General features: G+C 36.4%; 1 protein-coding gene across 2 annotated transcripts in view; it reads left to right on the top strand.

The window, feature by feature from the left end:
• LOC126977386 (glutathione hydrolase 1 proenzyme-like) overlaps nt 1-8,857 on the top strand; it is a 50,879-nt gene extending 42,022 nt beyond the window's left edge. For both annotated transcript variants that reach the window (XM_050826153.1, XM_050826154.1), the window contains exons 7-9: nt 1,582-1,822; nt 4,361-4,474; nt 6,543-8,857. In XM_050826153.1, coding sequence (XP_050682110.1) covers nt 1,582-1,822; nt 4,361-4,474; nt 6,543-6,698 — 511 coding nt within the window. In that variant the 3' untranslated portion in view covers nt 6,699-8,857. The remainder of the gene's footprint in view (nt 1-1,581; nt 1,823-4,360; nt 4,475-6,542) is intronic.
• The last annotated feature ends 7,115 nt before the right edge of the window (nt 8,858-15,972 follow it).

Here is a 15,972-nt window from a genome sequence, read left to right as displayed (position 1 = left end):
TTTATTTTTTATTTAGTATAGTACATTATATAATAATTGTTACAGAAATTAAAACGTGAACTGACTATGCATTCCACTATAAGTTTGCATGCCTTATGGGTTAGGATAAGAGCACCTGTTAATTATAAGCCAACAACATCTTATTATAACATTATCTTGCAAATAAAGATGATTTGATGTATATTGCATATTTAAAATATAGTCGAGAGTTTAAAAGTTAACTGTTATGTTATGTTCCAAATAATAAAATAATAATTATAACGCCTGATGGAATTCTCAGCGCAATTACGTATAATTGAAATTTTGTGTACTCACTGAAACTTTAATGGGAAATGCATCTGTTCCTATTGCTGTCATCGTTATTAAAATTCTGTATCGCTCTACCTATGATATTTATTTTTTTTTACTCTCAGGATGGCAGTTTCTTTCAGTCTCCGGAGGCTTTGGTCTTTAAGTGACGCTAAATGGTACAGATTCTATTATCAATGTCATGGACTTCCTGGACTGGTTCCATCTCTTTTTGCTCTAAAAAAATCTATTAATCCGTTAAAAAGCGGCCAAATTCAACTCGCACGTGTTCCGTACCAACGTACAGTATTTAATATTATAATACCTTTGTAAAAGAAACATTGATTTAATTAATAATAATTTAATAAGGTTTGCCAACAGGTTAATATCTTAGTTACGACCAGAATTCACATTCGTATTATAAATAGAGATGCAGACCCAATTACAGGCAAACACAGCTTGCGTTAATAACACTCGGTATGGATACGAATTAAATATTAATAAAAATATGGAAGACTAATAATTATTACGAAAATTTTGAATACAAATTACTTTTAAATTTAGTTAAAGAATCAGAAAAAAAAATCTATACTTGTAGTTGACAGTTAGTAGTAGTTAGAGACAGTTGTTGTGTCCGCGACAAATCCTGGACAGCAAGCCGTTTTGACCCAAATTGGTCCTGGTATTTATTACAAAAAAGGACCTATAATTACTTACGGCCGTTCCCAATATTCAGTCTCACGCCTTCACGCGTCCCAATATAAGGCGATAAGAATGACTTATCGGTTATATTGGGACAGCTTGAAGGTAGTAATTTATCTCTATTTGTATATAGTATATTGGGAACGGCCGTTAATCTATAATTAGGTCTGGGGGCAACCAATTCCACCTTCGCACGACACGCCACAAATTAGGATATCATCCCCACCATCTGGATGTGTGGCGGTCCTCCACAGTGCGGTTTTCAAGGAGCTTTCTTCCTCGTACTACAAAGCTGTGGAATGAGTTTCCCTGTGCGGTGTTTCCGGGACGATACGACATGGGTACCTTCAAAACAAGCGCGTACACCTTTCTTAAAGGCCGGCAACGCTCTTGTGATTCCTCTGGTGTTGCTAGAGAATGTGGGCGGCGGTGATCACTTAACACCAGGTGACCCGTACGCTCGTTTGCCCTCCTATTCCATAAAAAAAAAACCAAGGATATCTCTGCAAGCAAGCAAGGGCCATCCACGAAGCCTCTAAATATATACAAAACTTAAAAATAGTTTTAATTTAATTTAGTTCGTTGTTACAGTTGGGGCTCTCAGAGGCGGTCTAAGCAGCTCGGAATCATGTTGAACAATGAAATGGATGACTTCGCGGTTCCTAACAAGGAATCCGTCTACGGGATGCCGCCCTCCCCGGCGAATATGATCGCCCCCGGACTGCAGCCGTTGAGCTCGATGGTACCGAGCATAGTCCTGAGAAATAATGACACGGTGGACTTCGTGATAGGCGCGGCCGGAGGCACCAAGATAACCACCCAAGTAGCAATGGTAATCGATATTTTTTACTTTTAAAGATTTAACAAGTAGGAGAGTATTAACTGTTTAGAATATAAAATTTAAGAACTAAAACTAGGATGCCGCAGTCGCTCGTCGTACCACTTCGCTGCGGCGCGCGTATATTTGAGCGAAGCGAGGTAAACTAAGTCTGTGTACAAAAACAAAACAAAGTTAATCCAAACAAAAACAATAAAAGTAATTTTTAAAGAAAAATAAATAGCGTGTGCTAATTTAGAATAATTTGTAAATCATGTTTGTTTTTTAATTATAATAATTAAACCAGTCAAAATTCAAAATTCTGTCTCGACAATAAAAATAAATTTCAGTTCAAAGCTGAGTTGAGTTCAAAATTTTTTAAAATCAGTCCAGAAATGGCCGAGAAACAATTTAACACAGAAATCTATTGGAGTCACCCGGTGGGAGCTCCGCTCAGTTTCGCTCAATAATAACATTTATATGGTAACATGTTTACTACTGCATCTCGGGGAGTACTCCGAAGAGCCCTTTGTGCTGAATAGCACTCGGAGTAATCCTTTGTGTTCTGCCATCGCATTCCACCTTCCACCAACCACAAACGTGGAATAACATGCCCACCGTCTGGATGTGTGGCCTTCCTTCACAGTGTGGTTTCAAAGCAAGTTGCATATAACTCAGCAACAGGATAAGCTGCCCTGCGCGGTGTTGTCAGATGGATACGACACGGTACCTTCGAAACAGCACTAACATATTTCTAAAAGGTGGGGAATGCTCCTGTGATTCCTGTGAAAGGAGGGTGTTGGTCACTTAAAGTCGTGCCCAATCTGGAAAGTTCAGGGATGACCTTCGTTTTTTTTACTATAAATCGTATTAAGTTTGAGTAAGTCAGTGCAAGTCTTGTAAATCTTATGAACGTTTTTACCAGCGGGAGGCTCCTTTGCACCGGCATGTGCAAGCTAGATTATGGGTACCTCAACGTATGTGTAAACATTATTGTGTTTCGGTCTGAAGGGCGCTGTAGTTAGTGAAATTACTGGGAAAATGAGACTTAAAATCTTATGTCTCAAGGTGACGAGCGCAATTGTAGTGCCAGTCAGAATTTTTGAGTTTTTCAAGAATCCTGAGCGGCACTGCATTGTAATGGGCAGAGCGTACCAATACCATCAGCGGAACATCCTGCTCGTCTCATCCCTAATTTTTATAAAAAAAATATATGGCAGTCATTAAAAGTCATTACTTGTGTCGGCGTCGTGGGACAGGTCGTTCCCTTCCCTGAAATATGCTATATTGAGACGATGGCTAGTAGCTGCGTTATGCTCGTGAACGATCTGTTTGTGTTGGCTGGATAGATTGGCAGCTGGAGCTGATATTCATCTGGAACTCGTTCATATTTTTTAAGTGTAGAGCTATCTTATATAATTATCGCACACTACCAATATTTATTTACAGTGTGTGTGCGGATTGATGCATTTACGGATTTCAATAACTGTTGTGTTTTTTTTTATTAAGTTAGATTAATTTTTATCTTAGTCGTGTAGGCCACCGTCTCTGATGCATCACTTCATATAAGATTCAGTGGGAGGCTCATTTGCACAGGATGCTGGCTAGATTATGGGTACCACAACGACGCCTATTTCTACCGTGAAGCATTAATGTGTAAACATTACTGTGTTTCGGTCTAATGGGCGCTGGAGCTAGTGAAATTACTGGGAAAATGAGACTTAACATCTTACTTTAAGGTGATGAGCACAATTGTAGTGCCACTCACAATTTTTGGGCTTTTCAAGAATCCTAAGCGGTACTGCATTGTAATGGGCAGGGTGTATCAATTACCATCAGCTGAACGTCCTGCTCAACTCGTCCCGTAATTTCATAAAAAGAAGATTGTAATTTATATATTTAATTTGTAGACAACCTATTCTCCCTATCCTGCCAATTCTCATTTAAGCCTTACTTAGTAACAGATCAATTGATAAGCATCGTTCTTTCAATCAAGTGGTCGTAGGTCGCTATCTGTACCTTTAGCATTGACTTTAGTTAATTACATAATTGAATATCACATGATTTTTGACTCGACTACAACGTAGACATTATCAGTGTCATTAAATTAGATAAATCGATTAAAAAAAAGTTCTTAGTTTTGGGCCCCAACAAGTTACTATTCAACATATTCAGATGCAAATATTTTTATTCAAAATAGGATGTGATGTCACTTATTGAATGTCAAAAACTACCACCCATTCCAAAAAGAATGCCTTAGACCCGAGAAGAACGGGCGTAACAAACTCAGCGGGCTTTTTCATAACTTATGAAATCATATAAATACATTTCAATCATTCTGTGCGTAGCTTCAAATATACAAAATTATAAACTAACTTGATTTATCTCATTTCGCGGAAAAACGCATTAGTCACTAAAAAGCCGACCTTTCACATTTTACCGAACCGCTTGCGTTATGTATGTAACATGATAATTTAAATCAATGCATGTCATTATTATTTAAGGTGTATGCAAAGTCTGTGAATTTACTTATACTTTATGTTTCTATTACAGCTCATTATGCACAGGATAGTGGAAGGTGACGAGTTTCCAGATATAATGCAGAAACCCCGACTACATCATCAGCTTATTCCTATGGAAGTAGAGTACGAGGAAGCATTTAATTCCGTAAGTTATATTCAAGGTTCTAAAGCTGAGAAGTAACCGGCAGAAAATCATGTTACTGAAACTCCGGTGTCCGTTTGTAGGTCCATACCCTACGTCTACAAATACCGCAGTGTTTGAAAACGAAGGTTTTTAACCAGTGTATGTTGCCAGTGATGATATACGTAACGCAGACGTGTTCGCTAACTATGAGCCTTATGAGGAAGCTCATTGTCACTCAGAGGGCAATGGAGAGGGCTAAGCTTGGAGTTTCCCTGCGAGATTGAACCAGAAATGAGGAGATCCGTAGGAGAATGAAAGTCACCGACTTAGCCTAGTTGGTTACGAAACTGAAGTGGCAGTGGGCAGGGCACATAGCTCGATGGACAGATGGCCGTTGGCGCCCCAACTTTACCGCCGTAAAGTCCTTGAATGGCGGAAGCGGAAGACGTAGTGTTGGTAGGCAAGATGGACCGACGCGGACGATCTAATCAATATCACCGGAATACGTTGGATGAGGGCAGCGCAGGATCGATGGTCATGGCGATCTTTGGTGGAGGCTTTTGTCCGACAGTGGAAGTCTTCCGGTTGAAATGATGATATTGAAAATGACCCTACATCTTAGTGGGTTAGTGGGTTGTTTGTCATAAGCCGCAATAGGAAATTATTGGTATAATAAACTTATTTATTATATTCTAGGGCTATTCGCACAATTTATAACGTAGGTTCTAAAGAAAATCTATAAGAAAAATAGATAAAGAATCTGTTAGAAACGCATTGAGCTCATTGCCTTGCAATATTTGCATAGAGATGTTTGATGTTTAGTTCGTTATTTTGTTAAAAGTAGATTTTTTATCACTAAACAATTATTACCAAATCATCAAATGAATTATTATAGTAGAATTACGCCATATGAAGCGAAGACTACAGGTTCAATTATTACTCCGAGAGTAGAATCGAATTATAATGATTAAATATTTTATTTGCAGTTCAATTAAAATAAAACATACCATAAGTAATAAAAATAAGAAGTGTACAGCAGCCGCAAACAGGCTTAATGCTGGCGCTCATATTCTGCATGTACAGCACCGATCCTCCGCCTGAGCTATTCTGTGACCTCACAGCTGTATTAAACACCATAATTATTACTTACTTCATGTTTATTAATATTTAATTTGTTAACTTCTGGCTTAAATTAACTCAGTAAAGTTACAGCTTCTTTAGTCTATGTTTTTTAATAAGGGTGCTAGTTTACAGGGACCACGAACTCTTAGATCATAAATACGTCTAGATAGACTGTGACCAGGGGCGTGCATTGGTTTTCCAGCAAAGTAGGCACTGAAGACCTAACTAGTCGTGGTTGTGCTTTAGTCCGACAGTACGACATAAGTTGTATGAAACGCTGCTTGCTACGTATATGCAATCTGTAGACTGCCTACCGTAGGCAGTAAATTAACTTTAACACTAGTGCTATATATATTTAGGTTCGTAACGAGGTATTTCCCGAAAGATATATAAATAAATTAAACCTCCCACAATCAAATTTAGTACTACATACATCGAGTCCTTATGTAATGTCAATAAAAATATATAATAATCTGCCAAACAAAATTCGAAGCATGAATAATGAAAATGAATTTATTAAAATACTGAAAAACTTTTTATTAGAAAAGTGATGCTATGCCGTAAATGATTTTTTAAACGAGCCAAACTAAAATAGATAAAAATATTGGTCTCCCTACTACGGTCTGCTGTTCAGACCAAATTGCGACACCCAAACTGGGTATCCATAATATACTGCCTTTTATAATAATTATAGTATTAACTTCAAATGTTATATTTAAGGACTATATTTATGAAATTGAAATTGACTGTGACAGCCGTGAAAACGTCGAAAATCGACCTCTATTTTTAGCAATACTCGCACACTAACACCAAGTGACAAACAAATCGCGAGTGAAAGACGTAGCTTGTCACGCACAGTAAAGTAATAAACATGGCCTGATTTCATCGGTTGTCTAGCAGCAAGAGGCTCCATCTAAACATATAAATTATATAAGCTTGAACTATTGACAATATGTTTTGTTTGTAGGAGATAATAGCATCACTTCGGGCAAGGGGACACAACACGACCGGGCGTGGTCCGACCGCCGGTTTCGCCGCAGTCGTTGGCGCCGCCAGAGATGGTGATGGTTACTTCGTGCCCCAGACTGATCGCAGAAGAGTTGGCAGCGTGGATGGCTTCTAGTAAAACACTCTTGTTATGTGGTGGTACACTCTAATTACACCAGAATGTAATATTTCTGTCGAGAATTGTCAAATTTAACGCATGCCATAACTTTTGTACATCAAAAAGTTGCGGTACGCGGAATCTGTGATACATTTATTCATTGTAGCCACTGACCTCTCCTATTTACCACTGGACAGGCGGCTGTCAAAGTGCCTTTGTGCCTGTTTGATGTTCGCCATTTTGGCGCTATTGGCCATGTAGCGAGAGTCTACGGCACGTAACTAGTGATGACAACCTCAGTTAAACGAACGAAATTAATTTAACATGCAAAAATACTGTACACTTCTCCCGCAGCCATTTGCATTATACGTCAAAATTAGTACTCTGGACGCTCGCCAGTGGCGCTTCAAATAGGCACAAAAAAATTGATTTCAAACATATGGATCAGCCTGTCCAGTGGTATATATACAGGTCAGTAATCGTAGCATTTTAATGTTCGATGTCAGTACAAAATTTTCTTTGAAAGCCGTGGAACGGGAACTTTATTATTATCAATTATTCGAAGTAAAATTCGACAAGGTATATTAGTTTTTTTGGTCAACTTGTAAAAATTTGGGATTTGTTATAATTGTTGTATGTACTCGTATGTGACTTAATGCTCGGTTGCGGTAGGTTCCGACTTCGTGTTAAAGGAATGATATTTTAATTTCACATGCCAATATAGAACATGGTTAAATTTAAAGAAAATTAATGTAAATGCATTGCCATAATGACAAATAAAATTTAATAATCTGTTAACAGATGTAAACGTTATAAGCTTAGATGATTTATACGCCTAGATAGACTGTGACAGTTGTGATAACGTCGAAAAAAACCGTGGTTAACTGTTGACATCTATTTGCCCACAAAGTGACATACAGACATACCCCCTTATTCATAATAGTCTGCTAACTTAAAGCATTGCTAATTCTCACTCTGTCTTCTTCTATTGACCTAAGTCAGAATGAGAAAAAACACTCCTAAGCGGCTGTTTAAAGTTAGCGGACCATTATAAATAAGGGGGATAGAGTGTAGGACGTAGCTTGCCACGCACACTCAAGAATTAAACCTGGCCTGTTTTCATCGGATGTCTAGCAGCAAGTGGCTCTATCTAGACGTATAAATTATCTAAGGTTATAAGTAAAAAAAATATATAAACTGTATAGTTCCTCTGGCGGTTTCTATGGCACGTTTTGCATAGAATAGTCTAGTTCAGTGGTCGGCAAACTTATTAGCCAAAGAGCCAAATGTGTTTGTTTAGTAAACATATGTTAATGCATTTAGTACACTTAAATGAGTAGAACTTACACTAAATAAAACTATATTTCATACTTAACAAATATTTATGAATGTGAACAATGTACTTGCATCTTGGAAAGTTTGAGTAAGTCAGGTTTGTATGTTGCTGTTTATAATTTTAAGCATGATTCCAAGTTCCCATCAATAAGACGACTTCTCAGTTTATTCTTGATAATGTTCATGATTGAAAAAGATTGTTCGCATTTATACGTAGAACCGGAAAATTTATTTTACCAAAGAAGGATGTAATTTTTTTCCAAAAACGTTTTTTTTTAAAGAAAATATTATTGTGCCTTTCTTGGATATTTGTGCCAGAGCCGCACTTAAGAAGCCATATTGCCGACCACTGGTCTAGTTTATGAGGGAAAACTCGTGAAAAATCATGAAATATACGTTTTTTAAGGCATTTTTATGATTAGCAAAGGATGTATTAATAACATGTTTTTATTTAAATTTAATTTTTAGATTTACAATTTGAAAATCTTAATTCATGTCTATTGATAATTGAGTATATAGTGAGAAATTGAAATTCATTAAATATTTATTTTTATTAAATAGTATTGTTTGATGTAAAAAGTTTAGTAGGAAAATTTTCAATTACTTCCAACATTTATTAAATTGGATAACTTTACCATTGACCCGCGACTTAAACTTACCGTTGAGTTGATAGTAGATACTCCATAGTTTTAGTCTTAATATACAAAGATACAAATAGTGTTAAACACATATTTTAATATTTTTGAAAGTACTGTGATGAAGTGTTTAATTTTAGTGCTGTAGTTTTTTTTGTTAACGTTTGTGTTCTTGTTTTAATTGAATGAATAAAAAGACTTCCTAAAGTTGTTTTTTTTTTAATATGACATAACATGTTAATATGATTCGAAATTGGCGCGAATTTACGTTCTAATTTCAATTAACATTTGATTTTTTAACTGTGGCCTTTAGTCGCGAGGAGCTAATAAATATTTGTATGATGTGGAGGTTGCAGGTGTTATTATCAAAAATATTGGGCATAATTTCAAACAAGCTACAGGTGTGAATACATTTCCTTATGATAATAAGGGACGAGATGAGCAGGACGTTCAGCTGATTATAATTGAAACGCCCTCCCCATTACAATGCAGTGCCGCTCAGAATTATTTGGTTTTTTAAGAATTTCGCTTGTCACCGTGAGACATAAGTTGTAAAGTCACATTTGCCCAATAATTTCTCTAGCTACGGCGCCCTTCAGACCGAAACACAATGCTTTTACACATTACTGCTTTCCGGTAGAAATAGGCGTTGTTGTGGTACCCATAATGTAGCCGGCATCCTATGCAAAGGTGTCTCCCAAAATACATACTTTAAAATAAGAAGCAGTTTATTAAAACCCAGCATTTATTTAAGTTGTACTACTTCTTAGAATTCGATCCATACAGTATAACGCTGATTTGAAGAGAACCTTTCGGACTGGTGGTCGAGAGCACACCTGGGTCTTAGGCCCTCACGGACCTCTGGGTAACTGTTCGGGGCGATGGTCCCTTTTAGTGATATAATCGCCACCTGGAACTACAGGCGGGGCTCTGGGTGGGACCGGTTGTGGTCTGTGGTGTCAAATCTGGTGGTATCCTGCTGCAGTGCGAGCGATCTGCAGACTGCGGCAGGGTAGTAGGTCTGTGGTTGGCTTGCGCCCGCCACTCAGCGAGGTCAAGCCCGCCAGTAGTGTACCGGTGAGCGCCCATCAGCCAGCGTCGAGGAAGCAGTCGTGTCCTAGGAGACTAGGTCACGTGGTAGTCCTCTTATGTCCGGCGGTCGTCGATGGTATGGCGCGATGCTACGCTAATGTTAGGATCCCGCTCTATCGGTGCGTGCGAACACAGGTGATCAGGCGCCGAACAAAGTCGTCCAGGCTCTCCATGCGCAGGTCTCTGGAGATGACCTAATTCCGTACGAATGTACGTGCGTCAGCGAGTCAACGTACGCCTTGTATACGCACGGAGAGGCAGACGCCAGCACGGGGCGGAGAAGGTTCCGTGGGGCGTGAGTCTGTGCGACCACGGTATACACATGGGGCCGCATCGAGAGGGTCCTGTCGATTTGTCACGCCGAGGTATTTGGCCTTCGGGGACCATTCGAGCGTTTCGCCCATGAGTGACACCGAGGGTGGCAACAGGCGCGCCCGCCCGATGAAAATCGCCTGAGTCTTCGCCACGTTGGTTTTGAGTCCTCAGCCAGGTGGGAAGCACGTATAGTGGTCGCTGTATCATCAGCGCTGCATGCGCAGCATTCAGCGAGGTGGTAATGAACGCCGCGTTGTCCGCTTACAGCGCTAAAATGGCGCCGTCGGCGACTGGGATGTCGTCCGTGTATCTGCTGTAGCAGACGGGCGACAGGCAGCTCCCCTGGGGCAACCCGCTCGAATGGGGCGCTCCGTGGACAGAGAGTAGACCCTCTCAGAGATTGCCACAGCTTGCAAGAGATACTAGATAATTTACATTTTGAACATGATGGCCATTTATACTATGTACGAATTGAATCGGATGAAATTTTCTATGAAACGAAATACAATGGCATTTATTATGATTCATTTCCATTTTATTAGCAATACACCGACTCAAGCAATTTAGATCATCCTGCAACAAGTAGGAGTCCTTTAAATAGTTGATCGCACTAAACATTTTAAGGTCATCAGTATAAAGCAAACCTTCTAAATTGACAACACAATTTACTATGTCATTCATAAATTGCACAAAAAATGGAAACTATATGGTAATCCCCTTGACTATAGTAGTTACTCCCTATTAAGAAGAAGAGCTCGCAAACTAGAAATGGAATGTTAGAACTGTTATATTGAATTTTCTGAAAAAAATATTAAGAAATATCCTAACTATTTTTGGTCTTATATTAAATCTATTTTAGCTAATCAGGGTCTGCCACAAACTATGCAATATAAAGGATCGACGTCCTCAGATGGTAAAGAAATTTGTAACATGTTTAATGAATACTTTCAATCTGTCTTTAAAAAGCCTAAAGATCATCCACTCCACTATAATGACAATGAAATAAATCCAACATCAGCAATAGTAGAAATTAGTACAGTCAGTTTAAGTATGGATATGGTTCTAAAATATCTTCAATCAGTTAATACTAATAAAGGAGCCGGTCTAGATGGCGTTCATCCATTATTTATACAAAATTGTGCTAGATCATTGGCACTTCCTATTTTCTTAATATATAAGCAGTCTATTGATGAACGATGTATGCCGAACCTTTGGAAACAAGTGTATCATATAACCCCTGTACCGAAAGGTTCTGTTAGCATGGATATAGAAAAGTATAGGCCAATATCTAAATTATGTTAATATTTGAAAAAATAGTAACGAACCAATCTGTAGCTGTCCGTCAACATATCTGCCCAAATCAATATAGATTCTTTCAAGGTAGAAGTGTTGGTAGTAATCTTTTAGTGTTTAATGAATTTTTGTTAGAACAAGGGATACCAGGTAGATGCTATGTATACCGATTTTGCCAAAGCATTTGACAAAATTTGTCATGATACTCTATTGATGAAGCTCTGGCAACTCGGTATACATGGTGATCTTTTTAGATGGATAAAGTCATACGTCACTAATAAGAGTCAGGCTGTTGTAAGTAGTGGTTTCGTTTCTGATTTTAAATCAATAAGTTCCGGTGTTCCACAAGGATCGCATTTGGGCTCTCTTTTATTTATTTTGTATATTAACAATATTTCTGAGATTCTACAGAAATCTAACTCAATATTATATGCAGATGATACCAAAATATACAAAGTAATACGTAACATAGATGATTACATTGCACTACAAGGTGATTTAATACTTTTGAAATTAATTGCACAAACCTTAATTTATTTATAAATACAGAAAAATGTCATATTATTACTTTTACAAGAAAACGAAATCCAATATTTTACAATTATAATCTTCGTGGTAAAAAACTCACAAGAGTTACTGAAGTTAGGGATCTAGGCGTAATTTTAGACTCGAAACTCACCTATAATATTCACCTAAAATATTGATAAAATCGTAAATAAAGGGTATAAACAACTTGGTTTCATTTTACGCGCTGGAAAACCATTTAAGGATCCTTTAACTTATAAAATATTATTTAATACTTTTGTACGAAGTCACTTGGAATTTGCATGTGCAGTTTGGCAACCTTTTTATCAAATTCACGTTGATCGTTTAGAAAGAATTCAAAATAGTTTATTAAGGCTCTAGAATTTAGAACTGGACATGATGAATACATTAATTACCAATTATCATTAGACAAACATAAAATAGAATCTCTATCATACCGTCGTGACAAATTCGATATAACTAACCATATTATAATATAAAATCATAAGTTATGTTATTGACGCCCCTGCGTTATTACAGAATATTACATTTAGGATACCTCGTATATGTGAACGTAACAGTAAAGAAAAACCTTTATTCTGAATTCCGATCAGTAGAACTTGTTTTACCCACAATACTTTCATAAGACGTGCCTGTCTACTTTATAATAACTCCTTTAATCATATTGATATATTTTGTACCTCCATAAATAAATTAAAAAGATACCTTAAAATCAAAAACAAAAGTGATAAATTTAAATAAGTTACATACTTTCCTATAAGATATTATAGGAATATACATATTTTATATACTTTATAAAATTCACCTTCTTACACGTAAACTTTATGTATATAAATGCGCCATAACCTGTATATAACACAGGGAACTAAAGGTTTATATTAACTTATAGTTATTAAGATAGTTGTATGAAACTGTTTGGTCCTTATATAAATAAAAATAAAATATAATAAATATGTTGAAAAGCACCGGACCAAGAATGGATCCCTGGGGCACTTCATAGTGCGCTGTATAAGAAATAGAAGATTCGACACCACACAAAACTACTGTCATATGTCTGTCTATTAAGTAAGAGGCAAACCAGTTAAGAATATTTCCAACAATACCATAATACTTTAGCTTGTCGATAAGAATATTGTGGTCGACTAGGTCGTACTTGTGTATATCTATCAACTTGAGATGATACATTTTCAACATAAGTGTCTAGATTCGAAGCCATGCTGCTTCATGGTTAAAATAGGCTTGATATGCCAGTTAATATGAGGGCAAACTCTTGAGGGATTCTCAACGGCGCAAAATTCTGAGCAGCATCGCAATTGGCCTCGTCAGGGAGACAAAAGATGTTAAGTCTCTTTAGCCCAGTAATTTCACTAGCGGCTCTCCTCAAATTACACCAACATTTGTGTTTATTTTGCTCGTATTTCACTTAGCGCTACGCTTACGTACATAGTAACTGATTCATAGTTTAGAGTTGCGTATTTGTGTATTAAGCTTTTATTGGCGAAAGCAACAATATTGTGTTTCCTGCACTACGCATCAACAAGGTCTATATTAAAATAGGGAATCACAAATATCCGCTTGATTCTCGCTTTTATATATTATTTTTATTTATTTCCTGTTGCAATCCGTATAAGATATACTGTTTTGAGAAAGATTCAATTCATTATAGCTCTGAAAGATGGTGCTAAATTAAAATCAATTATGTAAGTGTAATATGTAATAATTTAGGTTATTCAAACTATAACACAAAAACTTTACCATGATACTATCGATGCTAAATAGAACTGCATATTCAACTTTGTGCCGAGAAAATATAAAATATAAGCAGTATTATTTTTATCTGTATAGCTCAGGTTGCAGTTGGATCTCTCTGTGTATAGCACCAACTCAATAATTGAAAAAAATACTTTTTTACGTCTTCCTCAGAGAAACTTATTTTATTTTTTTGTGTAATAAGTTGAATGCTTAGCAAAATTTGGTCAATATAAGCGGCGGCATTATCCATTTTAAATATTGGAAGAATAACGTGAATAACAAAGTCCAGATATTGAAAATGAGTCTGAAAAATTACGTGTTTATGCTTCGAAAATTGAAACTGTTCTAAAAGCTTAAATATTTCTAACATGTTAAAAATAATAAAATCTGGCATGATTGCCGGACTTATTGTGATATTACTGAAGGAATCTTCAACAATTTTCTGACCCTTTATTTCTTTAATTCTGCTTTTTATTAGAGAGGAACTAATTTTGATCGAATTTTTCATAGCTTGATATTTGCATGTGTGACTGTCACTTGGATCTGGCTTTTTGATAGGAGTAAGATTTTTTCTTACGTTTTTGTTACTTTCATTAGTATTATCAGAATCTTCAATATAATTAATTACTTGGATAGGCTTAGAAAAATCAAATGAATCCATGTGTTCTGAATTTTATCTGTAACAAAAAATAATTAATGGATCACAAGTTATAATTGATAGAATAAAGTTAGTTTTAGATATTATAGTCTTTTCGCCGACATATAAGCGTCATATCATCGTACTGACGATATTTAAGTAAATTAAGTCGGGGTTGCCCTCTCTCGTAAATGCGCATAATTTAAAACAAAAAAGAGTTCATCTCAGGTCACAGTAACATCACATTATTAAAATCATACGTAAAATTGAAATACAGACCTTTTTAGAGTACACTTCTACAACATTGAGCAGCCCGCATCAATTCTTTTCAAACAAATAACACACCGTTTGCAGGAAGACTTACTACTACTGGCGATAAGAAAATGACAGTTATCTGTCTTTGTAAACGTCAGTCCACATCGTAGTGCATTCTATTTTCAAATTTATTTTATTTTATGCCATTATTTTCGGTAATATTGAATGCCAAAACTTTTTACTTTATTAAAACAATTTTCAGATAGCATTCGAATCAGTCAATTTATAAAAAGACGTCACAATTGACAACAAATGGCAAAATATCTAGTTATATGTTAGAATATTTACGTAGGTCGTTAAGTAAAAAGTGAAAGTGAGATATTAACTCCTTGGAACAATAACGTTCTATAGATAAGATATAGACAATGCACGTCATACAAAATCAAAATATGGCACATGCCACAAATGACACCATAATAAGCTTCGACTGCTATGTTTATACATTTCTGCGTTTACTCCAGTTGCTTAAAATATTATTGGATAATAGGCAGCAATGTAAACACTTTTTAGTTTAAGTTGCGTATTTTGAATTTAGAACGCAATTTGGATAGTGACATCAATGGAGTAGCAGATAGGGTTGCTTTTAGTTTTACGTTTGTCAGTATGCCCCTATTTTCTGATCAAGATCTGTTGATACGTTTTCAATAAAAAATCACACTCATATTATAAAGGCAACACTTTGTATGTTTATTTATTGGTTTGTGTGTATATTCGATACTCCTTAACGCTCTAAATGGAATTGGATCTAATAAGTAAAGGTAACCTCCAATATAATTTACTCCGTATCACACGATGCCGGCTAGATTATGGGTACCACAACGGCGCCTATTTCTGACGTGAAGCAGTAATGTGTAAGCATTATTGTGTTTCAGTCTGAAGGGTGCCGTAGCTAGTGAAATTACTGGGCAAATCAGACTTAGCATCTTATGTCTCAAGGTGACGAGCGCAGTTGTAGTGCCGTTCAGAGTTTTTGGATTTTGCCTGATTCCTGAGTGGCACTGTATTATAATAGGCAGGGCGTATCAATTACCATCAGGTGAACGTCCTGCCCGTCTCGTCCCTGATTGTCACATTTTATTTGGTAAAAACTTGTCTTTAAGACATCTTTTCTAGGTATCTTTTTGGCATATTATGTACTATAAGCATCAACATATCTTAGTATGACAACTTTTGTCAAATTATAAATGTGGCTAAATTGAACTTTTGTGTGTGCGTCAATTTGACTAAATATGACATTATATTATGACATTCTAAAGAGATTTCAATACTTTTAATGTAAAAAAAAAAGATTCATCATACTTTTTGTGCATGAATTTTTATACGTCTAAATCATTTAGAGGTGAAATAAAAATCAGCGTGGAGGAAATGATTC

The sequence above is a fragment of the Leptidea sinapis genome, chromosome 45 (genome assembly GCF_905404315.1).
Source record: "Leptidea sinapis chromosome 45, ilLepSina1.1, whole genome shotgun sequence".
NCBI lineage: Eukaryota > Metazoa > Arthropoda > Insecta > Lepidoptera > Pieridae > Leptidea > Leptidea sinapis.
This window is presented reverse-complemented; position numbering and strand designations above follow the sequence as displayed.